The sequence below is a fragment of the Lineus longissimus genome, chromosome 16, assembly GCF_910592395.1.
Source record: "Lineus longissimus chromosome 16, tnLinLong1.2, whole genome shotgun sequence".
Classification (NCBI taxonomy): Eukaryota; Metazoa; Nemertea; class Pilidiophora; order Heteronemertea; family Lineidae; genus Lineus; species Lineus longissimus.
Window position 1 is genome coordinate 258,011 of NC_088323.1, and position 23,134 is coordinate 281,144.

The 23,134-nt window shown below is 44.2% G+C and overlaps 1 protein-coding gene across 5 annotated transcripts in view; it reads left to right on the plus strand.

Annotated features, from left to right (window-relative positions):
* The window catches only part of LOC135500540 (mucin-5AC-like), a 42,867-nt gene that overhangs the window by 9,289 nt on the left and 10,444 nt on the right, over positions 1–23,134 (plus strand). For all 5 annotated transcript variants that reach the window (XM_064792063.1, XM_064792064.1, XM_064792068.1 and 2 more), the window contains 36 exons: positions 350–418; positions 688–903; positions 1,239–1,434; positions 1,732–1,865; positions 2,329–2,441; positions 2,808–2,967; positions 3,296–3,527; positions 4,017–4,362; positions 4,670–4,976; positions 5,294–5,464; positions 5,702–5,939; positions 6,167–6,448; positions 6,920–7,167; positions 7,482–7,678; positions 7,931–8,038; positions 8,230–8,366; positions 8,798–8,943; positions 9,258–9,543; positions 9,877–10,274; positions 10,855–11,304; positions 11,527–11,712; positions 12,174–12,349; positions 12,666–13,062; positions 13,524–13,699; positions 14,023–14,982; positions 15,287–15,395; positions 15,732–16,121; positions 16,572–16,759; positions 17,277–17,429; positions 17,692–17,836; positions 18,069–18,119; positions 18,278–19,432; positions 19,790–19,922; positions 20,285–20,524; positions 21,513–22,387; positions 22,961–22,993. In XM_064792063.1, coding sequence (XP_064648133.1) covers positions 350–418; positions 688–903; positions 1,239–1,434; positions 1,732–1,865; positions 2,329–2,441; positions 2,808–2,967; positions 3,296–3,527; positions 4,017–4,362; positions 4,670–4,976; positions 5,294–5,464; positions 5,702–5,939; positions 6,167–6,448; positions 6,920–7,167; positions 7,482–7,678; positions 7,931–8,038; positions 8,230–8,366; positions 8,798–8,943; positions 9,258–9,543; positions 9,877–10,274; positions 10,855–11,304; positions 11,527–11,712; positions 12,174–12,349; positions 12,666–13,062; positions 13,524–13,699; positions 14,023–14,982; positions 15,287–15,395; positions 15,732–16,121; positions 16,572–16,759; positions 17,277–17,429; positions 17,692–17,836; positions 18,069–18,119; positions 18,278–19,432; positions 19,790–19,922; positions 20,285–20,524; positions 21,513–22,387; positions 22,961–22,993 — 9,801 coding nt within the window. The remainder of the gene's footprint in view (positions 1–349; positions 419–687; positions 904–1,238; positions 1,435–1,731; positions 1,866–2,328; positions 2,442–2,807; positions 2,968–3,295; positions 3,528–4,016; positions 4,363–4,669; positions 4,977–5,293; positions 5,465–5,701; positions 5,940–6,166; positions 6,449–6,919; positions 7,168–7,481; positions 7,679–7,930; positions 8,039–8,229; positions 8,367–8,797; positions 8,944–9,257; positions 9,544–9,876; positions 10,275–10,854; positions 11,305–11,526; positions 11,713–12,173; positions 12,350–12,665; positions 13,063–13,523; positions 13,700–14,022; positions 14,983–15,286; positions 15,396–15,731; positions 16,122–16,571; positions 16,760–17,276; positions 17,430–17,691; positions 17,837–18,068; positions 18,120–18,277; positions 19,433–19,789; positions 19,923–20,284; positions 20,525–21,512; positions 22,388–22,960; positions 22,994–23,134) is intronic.

Here is a 23,134-nt window from a genome sequence, read left to right on the forward strand (position 1 = left end):
CAAATGCAGTTAAAAAGGCACCACGCTCTCCTGATTCGTTATGACGGTAAGGTTTGGCAACTGAGTCAAGGTTTGGACTGTGTGTTCTTTCTCAGGTGTGGTGATGGCCTATTTGCGTGGTTTGGACGTATTCGGTGGTTGGTTATGTATGATGTTCGTTACTACCTGACAGGTCAGCTTCTTGATGTTCAATGCCTTATGGTTTTTAAAGGTAAAGCCAATCTTTGTATTGGTTTCCTCATGTCATTCAGATTCAGATCCTGAACTATTAATATAAACATTCAAAAGTTAGTTTTCTAATCTCGAACGAAGTTAGAATTCACCAACAACAATGTCCTTGATTTTTCAGAAGTGATCCCCGTCACAACGAAGTCGCCTGTCATTACGACGACCACACTGATGCCATCCATTAGCACGGGTAAGTCCGGCAAGCGAGAATTCAGGCACCTTGTCTTATGTCGGCTGGCGGACTGCGGGTGTGAAAGAATATGATCATCGTAGTCATGATCCTATACCCTGAAGCCCTGAGGCTTTTGGTCGTTTTTTATTGGAAGAGAGTATCAGCTGTTCATGGTTCCACTTCTACCTATCTGGAACAGCTGAGCAGTGGTGATATTTGCTTTAAAACCGAGGTAGCAATCAAATACCTAGCCAAGTTTAAGCAAACTGTCCTTCCTTGTTCTCCAGCTCGTCCGAAACCCTTGGAGAAGCCAGGCCAGTGCGTAGCATGGTCACAGGACAACTACAGGACCTTCGATGGCTTTCACTACACCTTCGCTGCCTCGTGTCCCACTTATCTCTTGGCCGGGGACTGCAAGTTCAATACCTTCAGCGTTAACGTTCTTAATGATAAGGACTGCGGACCAAGTAGGTCTTGCAAGAGGGAAGTGGACATCTGGATGGGTAAGTCCAAATAGCAAACTAATGTAGCTAAGACTTGTATTGATCGGCAAACTTCTTTGGGACCCATTTTGAAAAAGATTGTGCTACGGACATCAGGCCACCAAACGTTTATTTCCGATGTTTCTGTTCTGATGTGTGCAAGTAGCAACTTACTAGACGGCAGCTGTCTGGGTCAGTATGAAATTTCGTGAAATTTTTCATAAAACCTGCTCTATACCACATACCCGTCGCCAATGAACCTCTCTTACAAATCACTTATACGACAACGTTGCACTGAGACTTGGAATCTCTGATAGCGGCAGGCGTCAACTAGCATTTTCTTGTTCGAACTATAGGCACCAACAAACTCGCCTTACGAAAGGCTGCCGATGGTCCCCACGTGACCTACAATGATGAACTCCTGGTCCTCCCACAGAATAAACATGGTATCATCTCTGAGAGGATTGCGTCCTATGTCTATATCCGAACCGCCCTCGGTTTCACCTTGAGGTGGGATGGCAATGATGCGATCTATGTGGACGTGGATGAAAGGTTAGTGTCTAGATACTGAGAATTGTGATTAGATTAGGCAGGCAAATGCTCGAACAGAGCTTCCTCAGGCCTTTTATAGTTCCTACTACACTTTCCCTGATTGTTCACACAAGACGTTCGCTGCATATCATTTCGGCCCTGGTCTTCCTACTAATAGAAGAAAGCATTCCCTGTCGAGGCACCGGTTACAGTTCTTCACGTTTTAAGGATATGTTGGCGACCACCAATCTTATTTCATATGATTTTGGCACACGCAATTGGGCAACTTGGTATTTTGCATCATATGTCTCCTTTCAGTCTGAAGGATCACATGTGCGGTCTTTGTGGAAACTTCAACGGCAACCGATCGGACGAGTTTGAGACGAGTAAGGGGAAGCTGACCACGTCCGTCGACGTTTTCGGGGATAGTTACAAGAGGATCACCTATGACCGTAAGTGTTGCAGTTTGTTGATCCTTGGCATTCGCGGATACAATCTCGATATTTTAATCTACTGCCATTAACCTCAGCCGAACATAACGCAAATGCGAAGAAAACACTTTTACTATCTATCATGACGTAAAAAGGATAATTAAAGTAAATTTTTATCGTCCGATATGACCGGTAGAGGCTTTCATCGGGCTTTACTCTTAAACCGTGCTCGACCTCGGATGAGCTACACAATCAGCGCTAGAGGTAAAGCACTTTTAGCATGTAGTCATTCATAAACCTGGTGAAGGGCAAGGGTCACCGAGAAAACGGCGACGGCGAGTTTCACGTCGACTGTGGGATTCGAGGCAGTGACGTCCTGACTATTCCTGACCACTTGCCAGTAGACCATCTCGGCTTCTTTGGCGTTGATTTCCTGAGAGGTAGAATTGGCGTATGACTGCAACTTCGTTCATGATGATTTCAGAAAAGTGTGATCTGAAGGAGAAGCCCGACACGTGTCCTCTGCAGCACCAGAAGGACCATGCGAGGAAAATCTGCGAGGTTCTCAACTCGGCAGTGTTCGCGTCTTGCCATGCTGTGAGTAGGCTGCCTTGATATCTGGAGTTGAAATGTGGAGTTACTGGTATTTGACTGGTCTACGATGATGAGTTGTATTCTGTGAACTGCTTAAGAAATAGCAAATAATCAATTTGGAGCTGACCACCACCAATGATAACACGCTCGTTCGTATTAACTGGTCGATTCAAGTTTTCGCTACACCATTAGCCTTCTAGGTCAATACCTCAAAAAACAAGGCCATGTTCCGTGAAAAGGAAGGGAGTTTGTGGACGGAATATTAGACTGCTCTGCTCTGAGGGAGCACTGGACGGATAGGGGACCTGAGCATCCCTAGGGTTCATTTGCGATGACATATTAAAGTCGACATCTCTCTTGTCTTTCCAGTCCGTGGACCCGAAACCTTACATCACTGCCTGTGAACACGACTATTGCACATGCGACAACAGCAAGCTCCAAAACTGCGAATGCAACACGTTGGAGACCTACGCCAGGGCCTGTTTGAGAGTCCACGTGAAGCTTGACTGGAGAACAAGGGACAGATGTGGTACGTATCGATCCCGAATTTCTACTTACCAAGGCTTCTATCTCATAGATCTTTCAGATTTAGATTTCTGGCTGACAGTAACATGGAATTTGTCAACTACTGCCGACCGATCTCGATGGCCTCGTGGTTAAAGCATCTGCTAAGTTCGAAGGTTCAAGGTTTCCGTTGTTGCCTGCTGGTTAACTTCCAGCCAGGGCAGACACTGCCTTCACCTGGCATAAGAGATTGAGATGGGAAGTGAAGAGTCTTATGAGCCAAACTTGGCTGACCCTTTATATTAATGCAACTAGTAGCCTAACTCATCATCGTCTCCATATTTCACTTTCAGGTATGAGCTGCCCCTACGGCATGGTCTATAAGGAATGTGGCGGCTCCTGCCCTAAGACGTGTCAGGACAAATTCTACAATTGTTTGGATGACCATTGTGTGGACGGGTGCCACTGCCCAGAAGGCAAGAAGCTGAACCATGGGCAGTGCGTGGCGGAAAACATGTGCCCTTGTATTCATCAGAGTCAGACGCATTTGCCAGGGTCTTTGATAAGGAAGGATTGCAATACATGGTAAGCCAAGCCAGTCGATTTCTAAAGGGCTAAATTTCTAATCGAATTTTAGAAATTTCAATTGCACTAGGGTACTGCATTTCTACTTTTCTGAGCCACCAGTAGACACAGACGGTGAACCCGTTTAAAAGAAGAACAACTCCTGATATTTTATCTCTATGTATTGTTCGATTCACTTACCTTAGCTACCTAAAAGCTGGTATGAAGCAGTCCTTCTCCATACATGTACTCTTCCTATCATCACTTTAATGCAAACGCAAACGCCTATCGAATTGTTGGATGAGGCGTTGTTATTTTGGAGTTTTCGTCAGAACAGGTAGGGATTACGGTAACCCATTAAACACAGATTACTTACATGAAGTCAACTGACATACATTGAGGATTGAGGCAAAGGGAATCTAAAGAGAGTCACTCTCAAGTCTCCACGAGTAGCTCAGTGCCAGTCTACTGGCTTATCAGATTTTAAATCCAATCTCTCATTGCTTCAAGCCGCTGCCAATCAGGCAAATGGGACTGCACAACAGCTCAATGTGAAGGTATCTGCCTCGTCGCCGGTGATCCGCACTTCCTCACTTTCGACGGTAAACGCTACGACTTCATGGGCGACTGCTCTTACTACCTGGTCTATGAGAAAAACTACAAGATCATTGCAAACAATGAGAAGTGTGGAGTGGGAAGGAGCTCATGTGTCAGGTCTGTCACCATCATTTCGGGAGGGACGACTATTGAGATGAAGCAGGATAAGTTTATCTATGTCGATGGCCAGGAGGTGAAGAGTCTACCGTTTCAGAAGAACAACAACACCGTGTTCTCTGCCTCTTCCATTTTCGTTAAGGTGAGTGTATATTAATCTGTTGTGTCCATCACGCCAACATTATGATTTCAAGGTCGCCCCCAGTTACCTAGTCTTAGGTCTTTACAGTCAGTAGCTTCGCATGAGACACCCACCTCGTGACCGGGAGGTCGACGGATGGACACGAGTCGCTAGCTCATAACTGTGACTGGTCGGTACGCTGCCTTTCGGTGTATCAGTTTGGAACTGATACGTATCTCGTAAGTCAGGTCTTGTTTGTATGTCGGGTATGATGGATGCAGTAGAATCTTAGAAGCAATCCATTGCATTTCTATTGGTTACTTTCTAGGTTCTTCTGGCAAATGGCCTCCGTGTCGCTTGGGATAGTCGGACCCGTGTCTACGTCTACGCACCACCGAAGTTCATTGGCAAGACCATGGGTCTTTGCGGTACCTTTGACAACAACCAACGAAACGACTTCCTGACCTTGGAAGGTGATATAGAGGTGAATGCGGAGGCTTTTGCTAATAAGTGGAAGGTTGATCCGCATTGCAAGGATGTGACTGATGGAGATAAGGAACCGTGTGATAAGTACCCACAGAAGAAGGTCGAGGCGCTGAATAAGTGTGCCATCCTCAAAGGACCACTTTACAAAGGTAGGTAACAAACGATTGATCACTCCGCCATTAGCGAACTTATTCATGGTCCGGTTACAGAGCAAACTTCGGGTACACAAGTCTCTGATAGAACATTATATACAAGGGCAGGTCCTAATCCTTAGCATTCTATCTCATTCGACATTTCGTCGCCAAGAGTATGAAACTTGGTGTTTCAACATGGTCTGTGAACAATGAAAAGGAAGATATTGGTGATGCCTATCGGTATGTTTTGTTGGAAGGCAATGTCATTTGAAGTGACATGAGCTCCCGTTATGTTCATGGAGATGGCTCACCTTTCGTTCCTTATATTTCAGCCTGCCACATCCATGTTGATGTCAGTGACTACTACAAGGCCTGCATGTTTGACATGTGCGAGTGCCAGAGGGACATATCCAGGTGCATGTGTCCATCCCTTGGCACTTACGCTGATGATTGTGCCAAGAAGGGGATACTCGTCAGTTGGAGGCCTGCTGTGAAGGAATGCGGTACGTTGACGGCGACCACGTTGCCACGTTAAAGTTATCTGTTCTCGGGTAGCACACTGGAGCCACAGTTGACTTTGAATAACCGTAGTGTTAGTTCATTTGTTATTGTTTCCATGTGATTTCACTGTCTCTAGGGTATCTATGGAACTAGTCTTAGGTGAATAATTATCCATCTACAGTGACTTTCCTTCAACTCATAGTTTACCATACAATTTACAATATCTGTTTCTTCTCCAGCTGTTACCTGTACTGGGGGCCAAACCTACCAAGTCTGTGGTAATGGCTGCGGTCGGTCTTGCCGTGACCACTCCCTTGGCCTCTCTTGCTTTGGCTCCTGCGTTGAGGGATGTAACTGTCCTGCAGGGAAAACCCTGAACGATGACGGTCTTTGCATACCGACTGATCAGTGCAAGTGTCAGTTCGATGGCAGGGAGTTTGATCAGGGTTTCTTGGCGAAGATTGCAAATCAGTCTTGGTAAGTAATGTCCATCGCGTGAATCAGTTTCACTTCTTAATCAATCTTGGTAACATTTCCTTAAAATATACATTGTGTGCACAATATAAAATCTATATTTGGTAACATTAGCGTAAAAATTGTGTTGGGCGTACAACATAAAATCTAGGTTGGGCAAACGTGAATATCATGTTGGGCACAATTACCTGTGAATGTGATCGTGAATACTACTTTACTTCGTACTTTAGCGAATGCGAGGAAGCCCAATGGAAGTGTGGCCCTATCCGACCAAACTGCACCGACGTTTGTCCCGCGAACATGGAGTTTGCTACCTGCCATCCCGAGTGTCCTTTGACCTGCTCACGTAACAGTACTGAGCTGTGTGGAACGACCTGTGTCCCTGGCTGTGTGTGCAAGAAGGGTTTCGTCCTGGACGGGAACCGGTGCATCAGGGAGACTACATGTCCTTGTCATCACGATGGGAAAGATTATAGCGAGGGTCAGACGATAAATAGGGATTGTAATACATGGTAAGTGGAAAGTTTAGCTTACATCAGAAACTATTTAAAAGGTTGGCTGCAAATCTATTGAGCCCTCGTTTCTGTTCCTGTTAGTGGATTCAATTCCTGAATGATTCAGTATGTTTTTACGAAATCGATATGTTGTGAGTTCTAATCGAAGTGAGACAGCTAAAAGTCTTGACTGAGAAACCACAAAGATGGTCCCTGCCATGTCCGTAATCTGGAATTATCACAATTGTTGAGACAGAGTAGCTTGCTGAGAGTCACTCTGTACTCTTTCCTTGAAGTATCACCTCCTTTTCCTTGATATCCCTTTCCGTTTGTTCACTGGTGCAGTTAGGATTCTTGACAATGATCACTCTTATACAAGGAAGTGATGTTCCGATAATCGACAATTTAAGAAATAAGAAACAAGAAATGATACCTCTTCTCACTTCTGTAACCATTTTAAGCATTGTTTTTCTACTGATTATCTTCCAGTACATGTCGATCACGTCAGTGGGTGTGCAGCCAAGAGGACTGCCCAGGCATATGTTCAGTCTATGGCGAATCACATTACACCTCATTCGACGGCAAGATGTTTGAATTCCAAGGCGCTTGTGAATACTTCTTGGCCATCAGCACCAAGGACAGCAAACACCGGTTTGCAATTACTGCGGAGAATGTCCCATGTGGAACGACCGGTGTGACTTGTACGAAATCAATCAAGCTTGACTTTGGCGAGAGAGGTGAGGTTGTTTACATTTGTTATTCCAACCTTCTAGTGGTGATTCGTAGATAAACTTGACAGACTCATTGACTCATTTCATTGAAGAAAGCTCGAAGCAAGCATACCTTTTTGAGACTAGAAATGAAATTTAATGGCAAGAAATCAATTTCCGTTGCATGATATCAGATATGTCTTCAATTTTCTCTGAAATATGATCATTTTCCCTTTGATTTTTATATGTTTCCCTGTGATCTGTTATGTGTTACAGCAGTACGATTGAGGTTGTGTATTCTTATTTCGAACTCATGCTGAGGAAATCTTGCTGTCTTTCAGGCACGGACTACCATATCAGCATTCACCTCGTGCGAGGGAAGAACCCTGGCCAGTCCTTGCACACCTCCAAGGGGACCACAATTATCGTAGAGGAGGTCGGCCTCTTCACCATCATCAGTACAGACTTCGGCTTGAGGGTCATGTGGGACAGAGGAACTCGACTGTACATCAAGCTGAGCTCGGAACACAAGGGCAAGGTTAGTCACGAGTTAAGAATCACCACAAGAGTTTCACAATAGCCAATGGAACTTTGGCTGCTGATCCTGCAGTGTTTGGGTCCATCTATTTCAGTAGGTAGAAACGCCGAGTGGTTGGAAGAGTACGCTTGATGGGTTGGAAATACCCATCGCAGTGATTCGTTTGGCTGTCTGTTACTTTGACAGTGTTGTAGTTACTATATCCAATAAATAAAAAACATTACTAACCTTGATCTTTGAAACACTTTTCAGGTGCATGGCCTGTGTGGTAACTTCAACGGTGACCAACAGGATGACTTCCTTCCACCACAGGGTGGATTCCCTCTGGCTCTGGCCACTGAGTTCGGAGATAGCTGGACGGTAAGTCAACGACACAGTGCATGCTTTCAAGTATCTAGTCTCTTGTTTGATTGAGACAATTACGCGAGGAACTCAATAATGCAATTTTGCAATAATGGGGTCGCAGTAGGGTGTGGTAATTTCTAGTCGCCGCCATTCGACGTGGGGCTAAACCTGCCACTGGAAGCTTAATTGTCATCTCCTATTTCCAGGTGCAACCATATTGTCCCAACTCCACAATCATCAAGGATACATGTGCGAAGAAACCAGAGCGGGAACCCTGGGCCAAGGAGAAGTGTGGAGTTCTTCTGACCCTCTTCCAACCTTGTCACGCTGCTGTACCCTATAGGTAGATTATCCTTTGTACAAGACTACGATTTGACTTCGACTTTGCCACGATCTTGTCGAATGCTGGACTGATTTGAGGAACCGGTTCTACTGAGTGCACGGCAACTTACAGTTCTCTCCTGAGCATGGTGGACTAGGTTACTTGTACTCTGCATTGTCTTGTTTTTATGTCGTTCAGCAAGATTCTTGATGGTCCAGCATGTCTAGGGCTGCCGTCTACTATCCCATTCAAGGTGGTCTTGTGGCGTTTCTAAACCATTTAGAGGGAACGTTTACTTTTGGCATCAGACACAAGAGGATGCTGTCATGTCATCTGAAGTGCTGGATAACCAGTTCTCTCACCTAGACGCTGGTAGTAAGGGCCGTTGGTGATATGGAGGTCATAACAATTATACCAATCCTCCGTAAACGAATCTATTCTCTTATTTTCAGACCATACTATGATAACTGTGTGTTTGACTCGTGTGCTTGTGACACTGGTGGTGACTGCGAATGCTTGTGTACTGCTATTGCTGCATATGGCATGGAGTGTTCGATGAAAGGCGTGGTTATCCCTTGGAGGTCACAGGAACTCTGCCGTAAGTTGAGGTGGTATCTACACTAACATTCACGGAAGTAAACTTAAAATAAAACCGGACAGGCATTCCTGGTCTCTTATTTTCGTAAGTTAGCAAGTGTGTATCCATATCTCCAAGTAGCAAGTATCCAAAGAAAGTTCATCAAATCTAGCATGTTATGGAAGAGAAGACAAAGCAAACATGCTAGACTAGCCTGATGCTGATAGCGTGAGTGTCAGGTTCCAGACAAATTGTCTCCTTGGATCACTTCGACATGTTCGAGGTAAGACTAGTTTATAGATGATATTGCTTTATTAACAATCCCATTCTTACAGCGATCCAATGCGAGGAGTGCGAGCGCTACAACCCGTGCATGAGCCAATGCCCCAAGAAGACCTGCGACAACCGCGAAGTCTTTGGCATCTTGAGCGCTGATTGCAAGGACGAGCCATGTGTTGAAGGTTGTGACATTCCGTGTGAGCCTGGCCAGATTGTCTTCAACGACACAAAACCTTGGACGTGTATATCTGAGGCCACGTGTGGCTGTGTTATTAATGGGTACCATTACACGGATGGAGAGAGGGTCAAAGATCCCTCGGTGTGTGATCCTTGTCAAGTATGGTGAGTAACTCTTATCACAGTTTAACAAGTGATCATGAATCGTGATCGTGAATTTGGGCTTTGTAATCTAAGTCTAAGGAGGCGGAAGCCAACTACAGTAGGGAGCAATGTGCTCCATTCCGTTACATCTATAGCAAAGTAATAGCAAATCAGCTTTATCTGAAACGAAATCATTCATACTGTATAGTCGTAGAGTGATGGTTTTACAACACCCATCGAAGTAATGTCAACGGCCTACCTCTGACAACTAAAACTAATCAAAGACTTGCCAAAAACCAAATCGCGACAGCCATAAGTAGTAATGAATCTGAGTGACGTTCCATCTAACTTCAGTTTCTGCCACAAGAACAAGATCTCCATCAACGGCCAGCCGTGTACCACCACCACAAAGGCAACTACGACAACCACAACAATCACAACCACACCTCCCCCGACTCCTCACCCACCACTTTGTGACAAGACAGGCTGGACTCCTTGGATGAGCTCTGTCATCCCTTCAACCACAAACCTTGGCGACGTCGAGAGCTACGACAACCTCCGTATGGTTTACCAGTTCTGCAACCGGTCTCAGATTTACAACATCCAATGCAAGCAGCAAGGCCAGAAGCTGGGGACAACTGATCATCACGCCACCAAGTGTACCATTGCGGATGGCTTTTCATGTTACAACTCAGCACAAAAGCATCCTCCGTGTCCCAACTATGAAGTGAGGTTCTTCTGCCAGTGTGAAGGTAGGTGCCTTTCTTTACCGCTTGGTATTAGACGCTAGGGGTATACAGGGATGGGAAGACTTCATCTCTTATCGTTAAAACAGGTGTGCAGAGGTCTACATTACAGCACTGATATAGACATAGGAATCGGTCAATCAGTAGTTTATACTTTTGTGAGACTTTAACTTGTTTCGGAATAGGGTGAATAGATGTTTCCTTTCACGAGTTTTGTTTCAGGTTAATGTTAGTTTCCTTTCAAGTTTTCGGCAGTATTGGGATATTTTGCTTGTTTTTTAAATTATTTTAGTTGCATATTCACATCATTGGAATGATGCTTACCAATTATGATGTTTTGTCTGCATTTCATGTCCTTAAGTTGTGTGCATGGGAAAAGTTTTCCTCTACTAGCAATTCATTGACCTGGAATTCAACTTGCAATTTGGGCAGCATGGAGTGGGTGCATTGCTTGGAATTTCGGTTTGGTATTTATGCGACACATGCTATTACAGAAACACAATCTCACTTAACTCAGGAAGATTCATCTTGCTCTTACTTATGGTGAAACAATACTTGCATGGCTTGCTAAAACTGTCTCTTTCAGTCACTACTACCGCAACTCCTAAACCAACTTCTACTACTACTTCTACAACTACAACTACTACTATTATCACAACTGCGAGCACCACAACCACAACACCAACAGTAACCACCACAACGAAAGCGCCATCTACGACAACAACTGGTCCTCCTACCACAACCACCACTCCAAAACCTTGCGACTTCTGGTCAAACTTTATCAACCGATACCAAAGAATCAATGGAACCGGCGACTACGAAAGCTTCACCGCTGCTGAAAAGAAAGCTTTCTGTTCTAAGGGTTACATTACCCACATCAACTGCAGAGGCGTGTCTCCAATAAATGGTTTGGTAAACTTTAAGGAAACAGGCCAGATAGTGACATGTGACCTGGATAAGGGGCTTGTGTGCCGCAATGCAGATAATGTCCAACCATGTTTTGACTATAGGATCAGCTACTTCTGTTCTTGCACAGGTGAGTTCCTTCATATCTCTTTACAACACGCCACTACCACTTGTGATTTCCTTTGCCAATATGACCTTCTGGTTCTACCTTAGATTGTTTTGGCCTGAATGAACACTATGTAAGCCAGTGTCAGCAATAACCTCTAGCTTTATTCTTCTCCCAAACTGTTTAGCCTCGAGGTTTGCAATGTATCATGCGTTCTGTTGGACTGATTTGTCGTTTCTTTTTCAGAACTATCAACTACTCTGCCTCCACCACCAACAACAACTTCGACTACAGCTCCGACCACTACTACAACTACTACTCCATCTACCACCACTACAACACCATCTACCACCACTACAACACCATCTACCACCACTACAACACCATCTACAACTACTACCACTACAGCACCAACTACTACCACTATCGGCGGTGAGTAATATCTTCAATAGTCACCCGAAACACGGTGTGAAACTAGAGATCAGAAGAATCTTTATAACATTCTTCAAAAAAGGTCTTAAGAGACTTGTGTATTGTAAGACAATCCTTCAGATGGATTCCCTGATTCAGTTATTATACCTAACACCTGTCCGTTTGACCATGCTTGAGATGGAAACTATAGTATGACAGATTAAGCCCATTATCAAAAGAAAATGATACCTGGATTTGAAGGTCTTAGTTTTCGCTAAACGGTTACTCCTGCTTCGATACGAGGACAACATCTGCTCTCCTTTTGGGTTGTTTTCAGCTTCTCCATGAAGCTGATTGTGCTGCTGGCAATTTCGCCTAGTTTAAAGTTCATCCCTGCTGGCTGTCAGTCACAGCCTTCTCACCAGGACCGAGAAAGAACTGTATTTAGCCAACATATTCCTATCCCTTTATCTTTCCTGCAGCTCCAGTGTGTATCCCAGGATGGACAAAGAAATTCAACACCAACTTCCCGTCGAAGGAATCGGGTGGTGATTTCGAGTTGATCGACGAGATTGAAGAAATCAAGAAGTATTGCTCTAAAGACCAGATCACTGACATTGGCTGCAACATGATCGGATTCAAGGGAGCTGTAGGTCAGGTAAGTATCCATGATTGGTTTATATCCACTCAAAATGTGTTTGATTCATGACATGACCACAGTTTATGATGATTAACACTAGAAATTGTTGTAACAGTATCTATTACTGGTCGATCATCCAAAATACGCACCTTGGTGCAACAGAAGGATCAACTGTTAAAAAAGGGAAATTACCTACACTTCGTCATTACTAAACTGCCTGATATCATTTCCTTGCCTAGTTATACTTTGCCCGATGTCTGATTCTGTGCAATGTCTCATCAGTCTTTTTATTTCTCCTTCCTAAATTCGTACACGATGGTCTTATCGTTTTCAGACTATCCGCTGTGACAAGGATTATGGTCTTGCTTGCCGTGACGAAGACCAAGCATTTGGAAACAGGTGTGGTGATTATGAAATACGTGTGAAATGTAGCTGCGGTGAAACTACTACTCCAAAACCAACGACCACTACTACAACTACCACCACACCATCTACAACTACGACTGCACCACCTATTACAACTACCACCACGCCAACTACGCCTACAACTACCACCACGCCATCTATATCTACGACCACGCCATCTACAACTACCACGACACCATCTACAACTACCACCACGCCATCTACAACTACCACTCCATCTACCACCACTACATCACCATCTACGACAACTACAACTACAGCACCAACTACCACCACTACAGCACCAACTACTACCACTATTGGCGGTGAGTGATATCTTCAGTAGTCACATCATACACGACGTGAAACTAGAGATCAGAAGAATCTTTATAACACCTTTCAGAAAAAGTCTTAAGAGACTTGTGTATTATAAGACAATCCTTTAGATGGATTCCCTGATTCAGTTATTATACCAACTACCTGTCCGTTTGACCATGCTTTAGATGGAAACTATAGTATGTGAGATTAAGCCCATTATCAATAGAAAATGATACCTGGATTTGAAGGCCTTAGTCTTCGCTAAAGAGTTACTCCTGCTTCGATACGAGGACAACATCTGCTCTCCTTTGTGGTTGTTTTCAGCTTCTCCATGAAGCTGATTGTGCTGCTGGCAAGTTTGCTTTGGTCAAAGTTCATCCCTGTCGGCTGTCAGTCTCGGCCTTCTCACCACGATTGAGAAAGAACTGTATTTAGCCAACATATTCCTATCCCTTGATCTTTCCTGCAGCTCCAGTGTGTATCCCAGGATGGACAAAGAAGTTTAACACCAACTTCCCGTCGAAGGAATCGGGTGGTGATTTCGAGTTGATCGACGAGATTGAAGATATCAAGAGGTATTGCTCTAAAGACCAGATCACTGACATTAGCTGCAACGTGATCGGGTTCAAGGGAGCTGTAGGTCAGGTAAGTATCCATGATTGGTTTATATCCACACAAAATGTGTTTGATTCATGACATGACTACAATTTATGATGATTAACACTAGAAATTGTTGTAATAGTATCTATAACTGGTCGATCACCCAAAATACGCACCTTGGTGCAACAGAAGGATCAACTGTTAAAAAAGGGAAATTACCTACACTTCGTCATTATTAAACTGCCTGATATCATTTCCTTTTCATTTTCTTTGTTATACTTTGCCCCATGTCTGATTCTGTGCAATGTCTCATCAGTCTTTTTATTTCTCCTTCCTAAATTCGTACACGATGGTCTTATCGTTTTCAGACTATCCGCTGTGACAAGGATTATGGTCTTGCTTGTCGTGACGAGGACCAAGCAGTTGGAAACAAGTGTGGCGATTATGAAATACGTGTGAAATGTAGCTGCGGTGAAACTACTACTCCAAAACCAACTACCACCACACCATCTACAACTACGACTACGCCATCTACAACTACGACTACGCCATCTATCACAACTACCACCACGCCATCTACAACTACCACCACGCCATCTACAACTACCACTACACCATCTACAACTACCACTACACCATCTACAACTACCACCACGCCATCTACAACTACCACTACACCATCTACAACTACCACTACACCATCTACAACTACCACTACACCATCTACAACTACCACCACGCCATCTACAACTACCACTACACCATCTACAACTACCACCACACCATCTACGACTACAACCACGCCATCTACAACTACGACTACGCCATCTATCACAACTACCACCACGCCATCTACAACTACCACCACGCCATCTACAACTACCACTACACCATCTACAACTACCACTACACCATCTACAACTACCACTACACCATCTACAACTACCACAACGCCAACTACGTCTGCAACTGCCACCACGCCATCTCCGACCTCAACTACCACGCCATCTATAACGACAACTACCACTACGCCATCTACAACTACCACAACGCCATCTACAACTACCACCACGCCATCTACAACTACCACCACATCAACTACAACTACCACCACACCAACTACAACTACCACTACATCCACCTCAACTGCAACTCCTGTGTGTATCCAGGGATGGACGAAGAAGTTCAACTCACATATGCCATCTAGGGAAACGGGCGGAGACTTTGAGCTGATTAATAGTATAGATGAGATCAAGAACTATTGTCCATTGGAAAAGATTACTTCGATCAGATGTAATGTGGTTGGAGGGAAGGAACTTTTTAGACAGGTAGGTGATGATGTCTGAAGGAGAGACATAAAGAAACATCATCAGCCCCAAAAATATTTTGGCTTTTGAAAACTTTTCAGAATCAGAAGGATGAAAAAAATTCTGAGTCCAAATATTTTTTTCACTTGTTTCTTTTCTGCTCAAAATGAATAAACATCATCAGCCCCCCAAAAAGTTGCCTTTGAAAATTTGTCCGAATTTTGAACAATTTTGGCGGGAAAACAGTTGGGTGAATTGGTTTGTAAAAAGTGAGTTTACGTGACTGGTATCCTTAATCAACACCTCCTATTGATGATTTTTCCAGGCTATCACTTGCACCAAAGAGCTCGGCCTTGAGTGTTTTGATGCCGACCAGCCAGGAAGTCAATCGTGTCACGATTATGAAATACAGGTCAACTGTGATTGCGGCGAAAGTAAGTAATTTTCAGAGGAAAATCATTTTCCTTTCGTTTATGTGAGATGTGCACTTTTAAAGACTTGATGTCAATTAAATGATAGCTATCCAATAATACTTACCACTAAGGAACTGAGGACACGTACTGATAGGGATGACACGGACTAAAGTGAGACCAGCAAGAGCGTTAGTGATTCAACCAGGCTGTTTTAGCAATTATGTTGATGGCAAAATGATATTCATTTACGCCATACTTCATCCAATCTGTAGATTGGTAAAGCGTAATGTTTTTACGGAAAGTTCCCTATTGTAACGTTTTGACTCATTGCAATCGATTATCTTTTTACCTGCACAGGACCACCAACAATCACAACCTCCACAACAACGCCATACCCCACACCTCCTAAACCTCCGAGCACCCCAACAATCCCACCCACCACACAGCACAAGCTGCCCTGCGACAAACATGGCTGGACGAAGTGGATGAGCATTGGCGACCCGACGAAGGAACCAGGAGACTTCGAAAATCTCGACGATCTCGTCATGATATACAGGTCATGTGGCAAGGAAGACGTCACGGCTGTTCAGTGTCGAACAGTTTTTAATGGCACGGATTACAAGTATTCCGGGGACGAGGGTGTAACCTGTGACAATGTGACTGGTTTAACTTGTTTGAATTCTCAGCAGTCAGGGGGACGATGTCAAGACTACGAGGTCAGCATTTTCTGCGATTGTGAAACAAGAAGTAAGTACAGATCACTGTGGAAATATAAGTTAGAAGCAGAGTTTGCATCGACAGATGAGTGTTTTGCGCATATGGCTGGTACAAAATGACAAGGCCTACTTGATGATGATCCAATCGGAGATGTAGATATTCACCATCTTCGAGGAATTGTTGTCAGCTTGATGGAGCTGAATGAGAACCCTAGACCTTATGCAGAGCCTCCCACTTGGGCAGTGATAATGATTCTAGGTAGTGAGGATTCCTCTTGACATTAGCTGTAACCTGGCACTCATGTATCAGTTGCTGAAAACACATTAGGCACGAGCTGGGGTTAACCTTAACTTGGTTTAGTCTGCAGAGCCTGGTTGCTCAGTAAGCGTCGGCAGTATTGTTTATAGTGTTAAGTCCAAACGCTACTGCAGTATGCAATGATATCGATAACGCTTTAATCTTTTGCATTGTTTATTTTAGTCCCACAATGTCCGGAGCCTCTGACCAATGAAGTGGAGGTTGCCGACGACCGCCAGCTCAGTGCATCGAGCATGTATAATGGGGATCCCCGTCACGGTCCAAACAGAGCTAGGCTCTCCAGCGATAAGGACGAGAATGGGTTTGGTGCGTGGACAGCGGATGGAAATGACCAGACCCCATGGATACAGGTATGTTGAGACTCATGTTGACGATCACAGTTGTCGAATCAATTTTTGGTCATGATATCATTTAAAGATCTCGCATAAGGCTGCGGTAGACTCCACGTGTTCACATGTAACGTGTCTCTGTTCTTTTTGCATGGGTGACAGGAAGAACAAACAAGTCATTTCCAAAGATCGGGCTATATACGATTCACGATGTCACTTTTCACCCTCACGTCGTGTTTTCAAGCCGTAGTCAGTTAACTCGTGACAAGTGAACACGACAAGTGACAACGTGAACCCCATATAAGTCCGACTTAATCAGTCACAATTGAAGTATCGCTACTACATCCTTTGGCAATACAGTAATCATTCACCAGCGAATGTCTGATTCAGCTGGGATCATCTTGAATAGGAGTTCCGCATGCTACTGCTATCAAGCATAAAGTGCAGAGCAGATGTTCGCGTTGGCGTTTCGGGGTTTGTGAAAGAAACCTCCTCGAACTTCTAATCCATCACCAACAAAAAAAATTTTCCATGGCAGATTGATCTTCTGGAGCCCATTGAAATCTACTTCATCATCACGAAAGGCCGGCCCAATGCTCCCCACCAGTGGGTGACCAAATACCAGATCTCCTCCAGTGATGACAACTGCGAGAATCATCAGTTCCTGATGGCTGCTGATAGGAAACCACTGGTCGGTAGTTTCTGAAATAGGGCCTGGTTGTTCGAAAAGGTCGGACTCAGTTTAACTAATGAAGGGCACAACATGGTGACCAGACTGTGACAACCAAGACGGAAAGGCCACGTTTGCACCTCTCACATGGAATGAAGTCCTACCTTATGCACATATTTTCACATTGCCTTGGCGTACATGGCTTTAATCAGTTGCTCGTAGTTTCAAATCACTTGGAACTCTGTACCGACTATCAATTTCAAATATTATTTTCACTTTATAGGTATTTGAAGGCAACAGTGACACAAACACCCCAGTAAGGCACACCCTTGCAGTCCCAATCAAGACCCGCTGTCTGAGGCTTCATCCGATCAAGGCATTCGGCGCCTTCAGTTTGAGATTCGATGTTCTAACTTGTCACCCGAAAGGTTAGTTGTTACATAAGTCACTTCAGAAATCAATTGTTGACAGGATGTAGACAATACACCTGAAGATGTAGAGTCATCTTACTGGTCGAATTGTCGTCAGTATTTTTGTCTTCCATGAGATCCACCTCTCTGTCTTTTGTTACCAATTGATGTTTTGAACTTTGCACCCTTCATAACGAATAATTTTCTTCGTCCAAATATACGAGTAAACACTATTTTAATCTCTCCACAGTGACAACAACGCCCAAACCGACACCACCATTGAAAACAACGACAACACAAGGTATGTGATGTCAAGGTCGTTTCATTATCTTCTTCATATACATTCTATCCTGGGACATTTCAAACTTCTACACCTTGACTAATTGATGGCCAATTTACACCATGGATCGACACTTTCTCCTTCTTATTCCTTACATTCGTTGATTTTGTTGATTTCAGCTACAACAACCACGACAGCTCTCGTCACACCCTATCCACCCAAATGTATCGTGACTGGCTGGACGACATGGATGAACACAGCCTCAAAAACAGATGGCGACTACGAGACCATCAGCAACCTGAGATTCCACTATCAGTTCTGTGAATTCCCCACAACAATAGAATGCAGAGTGAAAGACACGAAAACATCCTACATTGAGGCTGATCAGAGGGGAGTGACTTGTGATGTCAATAGGGGCTTGGTGTGCGAGGATGCCCTGCAGAATCGTACCACCTGTTTGGATTATGAAGTCAGACTGTGGTGTCAGTGTGAGCCGACAACAACTACCACACCAACGACAACAACTACCTCGCCAACTACCACAACTACGCCAACTACCACAACCACGCCAACTACCACAACTACACCAACTACCACAACTACACCAACTACCACAACCTCGCCAACTACCACAACCTCGCCAACTACCACAACCACGCCAACTACCACAACCACGCCAACTACCACCACCACGCCAACTACCACTACCACGCCAACTACAACCACCACGCCAACTACAACTACCACGCCAACTACAACTACCACGCCAACTACAACTACCACGCCAACTACTACCACAACTACAGCACCGACTACCACAACTCCACTTGTACCAAAGTGCGACATCTGGACACCAAGGTTTAACAACATCAAGCGTTCGATTTCTTCTGGCGATTTTGAATACAGGGACTGGACGCAGTTGCAGTCATATTGTTCCGGATTTATATCCAAGATTCAATGTCAAACAATAGTTAACGGTCGCCTGCTTAACTATGATGAAACTGACCAGAACGTCACATGTACTTTAAAGGATGGCTTGAGATGTTACAACGACCAGAATTATGATACTCCTAATATTCACGGCTGCTACGATTACTTCATCCGTTATTATTGTCAATGTCCAACCACTGCGGCGCCCACGACAACAACTACAACAGCTCCAACAACAACAACAACAACTCCGTCAACAACAACAACTACTACAACTCCGTCAACAACAACTACTACAACACCGTCAACAACAACAACAACATCAACAACTCCGTCGACGACATTAACAACTACGACTACAACTCCTTCAACAACAACCACAACTCCTGGGCCTACCATTCCACGTGAGTAGAGAAAGGTGTTTACTTGGCATTTCAGAGCCGGTTATAAGTAGATTGTTATGGATCTTAGTCTCTGAAGTTTCTCGGGATCACTGCGTGGAGATGGACCTTAAAAGTGTACGAAAATAAATAATGTACTGTAATGAGAGAAAGAAAACCCAAGTTATATATGCTAAAGCAGCCGGCGAATGTGAAATCAGAGTCTTTCTATAGAAAGACTCTGGTGAAATGAAGCTAGTACCACATTTGTAAACTCATGTTGGCCGAGTACCTTGAAGGCGAAATAACTTATTTTGTGTTTGCATCGTTGGGCATATTTAGGTTCAGATAACTGACAATCGTTTTGCCTTTTCCACACAGCTTGTGATGAGATTATTGGTGTAAGTAACCCAGCGATGGTCCCGGACAGTCAGTTCACCGCCTCCTCCTCACGCGACGACCAGCACAAGCCATTCATGGGTCGACTCTTCGCTTCGAATTCATGGATTCCGAGGTAGGCCTACATTGTCATCATCATATCATCATCTGTGGCTTCCTTAATCTTGACGATCTTTGCATGCACCTCTACGAGGAACAAAGAGAGCCATGGTAATTGAGGAAGCAAATGTTTAGAGGCTAGGGGAGTGCGACACCTGGACAGTGTTTTTGATTGTCCTGAATATGCCGAACGTAAACGTTATGTTCGGCGATTTTCCTAAGCAATATTGGGTCTAGTTCCAGTTGATTATCCATCAGAAATGTCGAATCTGCATCATGGCGTGGTGTTTTTGGACTTCGCTTTGGTCAAACTCTGCTTTCGGAAATGAGCGAATGAGATGGCGAGATATTCAAACTGAGCTTTTCGATTTTTGAAAGGTTTACACAAGAGGAAGAATGGATCAAGGTGGATCTTGGCGCGCGCACCTTGCTCTCCGGCATCATCACCCAGGGCAACACGGAGAGGAACACATGGGTGAAGAAGTACTACGTCTCCTATGGCCAAAGCTCTAGCTTCATGCAGAGGTACAAGGAGAATGGCCTGCCTGTCCTATTCACTGCAAACACTGATGCTGACACGCCAGTCAAAGTGTTCTTCTCACGGAATATCACTGCAAGGTATGTTCTGATTCACTTTCAAAAGACATTCACCACTTTCACGGGCCTTCCACCATGTGATGGGGACATTGCAGGTCACTGCGTCGGTGACGCTGGATTGTTGTCTTTTGATTGGTCAATGCGGAACTTGTCTGGCCATGTTTAGAACGACCGATCAGCCAAATGCCCTCAGATATGATAGACTACATGCAGGCCGCAGTGGCGCTACCGTATTCACCTACATAGCAATGGCCATTGCGACCATAGTTTGAAATCGAATGCCTCCTCATCAGACAGTTCCTCAATACATGTATGGTTTTAATACTAGCAAAGCGGGAAATTGTTTTGCATCTTTAAACTCGAAAAATAGCTGCGTGCTCCTATAATCATCACAGGGTGTTATGTTCATCGCCTCATTATGTATCTTATGAATTCACTTTGCCGATATTGTAAAAGGGGCATATTTTAAAGGCCACTGTAAAATGGTACAGATGGCACAAGAGACGCAATTCTGTCAAGCTTGTACGTGAAAGGAAATACTGAAAAATATGTATTGACAACAACGGCCTCATGGCATAGTGGGTAAGACGGCAAGGATCAAGTGGCGAGGGTCCCGAGTTCGAACCCGTTCGAGGGAAATTTTTTCATTTTTTCTTTCCACGAGAGCGTCTCTGTGACCTGCTGTCTCATCAATGAACTTGTTGTTTGTGCAGTCAAGTGAGACCAGTCGCTGGGAGTCTATCATGTTTCAAGTGCAGTTGGTCGTTTGGTGGTCGGGCGTGTTTTCTAACTTTGCCGTTAGGGTTTTTATGCATGCATGTCAGCTTTAAAGATCAATAAGAATATGAACAATGTACTAGCCAATTGGCGGTTCCTCTCAACCACAAATGAAAGGAACCGCTGTAGTGAATTTGTAAAGAATGTGGATTCAAACATTTTTTGCTTTAACACCATTGAAGTGAACAAACAGTTTGGTATTCTAATATTCTAATGTTCGTCATGGTTTTAGGTTTATCAAGATCCAGCCTATTGAGTGGCACAACAACATCGGATTGCGATTTGATCTTCTGGGCTGTGCTCCACTTACCACTCCAGCTCCCACAACCACCACGACCACCACCACCACCACCACACCAACAACTACCCCTTGCATCAAGTGGACCCAATGGCTGAGTTCGGCGACCCCAGACGCCAGCGGAGAGCTAGAGTTCTTAGACTTGGCAAGACTTCACCACGACTTCTGTCCAAATGATGCAATAATTGATCTCGAATGCAGACGGACGGATGGTTTGCCGGAAGAAGCGTCTAGCCTCTGTGACAAGGCGATTGGAGAATCTGGTGGTTACATCTGCTTGAATGAGAACCAAAGGCCAAATGTGACCTGCTCGGATCATGAGATCAGAATTGGCTGTCCGTGTGTGTCCACAACTCCGGCAAGAACAACAACGACAGCTCCGTCAACAACAACGACTACAACTCCGCCGTCAACAACAACTACTACCACAGCTCCGACAACAACAACTACGACAACTCCATCAACAACAACTACTACTACAGCCCCGTCAACAACTACTACTACAGCCCCGTCAACAACTACTACGACAACTCCGTCAACAACTACTACGACAGCTCCGTCAACAACAACAACAACGACAACTCCGTCAACAACAACTACTACGACAACTCCGTCAACAACTACTACTACTACAGCCCCGTCAACAACTACTACGACAACTCCGTCAACAACTACTACGACAACTCCGTCAACAACAACAACAACGACAACTCCGTCAACAACAACTACTACGACAACTCCGTCAACAACAACTACTCCTAAAGCTCCGTCAACAACTACCACAACGACTGCTACTACTACTACTACAGGTATACAATATCTTTAACTTTAAACAGTGGTGACGTTGATCTGTGCATTACTTTTATTCAGAACTTTTAAATTCACTTTGATTTCCTGTGTTCTTAGTCAAACTGTTGTTATTTCATTTCAGGCTAACAAAAAGTGCAAAAGAAGTGCAAAACTAGAGTAACCCCAGCTATCGCCATTAAAGACATATTCCAGTTCTCGCAACAACTAATTAACAACGTACAACTAAAACGTATACAACTTCACAACACATACCACAATGCCACACGTGATCAATATCATATCCATAACATCAAGACTCATTTCAGATTACTTACATTTGTTACTGGTTCGTCTGGTGAAGGGTATTACTAAACTTTTAAGCGGTTTTAGAAGGGAAAGGTGATCTGCATGTGGGGTGTGTGGTGTGGGCTTTGACACTTGTGTGTCCATACAATTTGTTTATGAATAAATATTCATATCCTATGTGCCTATCACATGCGATAAAGACATCAGCAGCTCACTGATGACCTAACCACACCTCATTACATTAACACTAGACTATTGTATGATATCTCTGTTCTTTCTTGTTCCAGCTCCACCAGCTCCACCAAATACAACCACCACTCGTAAGTACTCAACAAATTGATATTGGCCCTTTATCTTTTAGCAACTGGTTTTTTTTACATAGTAAGCTGTCAAAATTATAAGTAACACTTGAAAATACGTTGACCATATCATTTTGAGATCAGAAAACAAAGCTTGGTAGA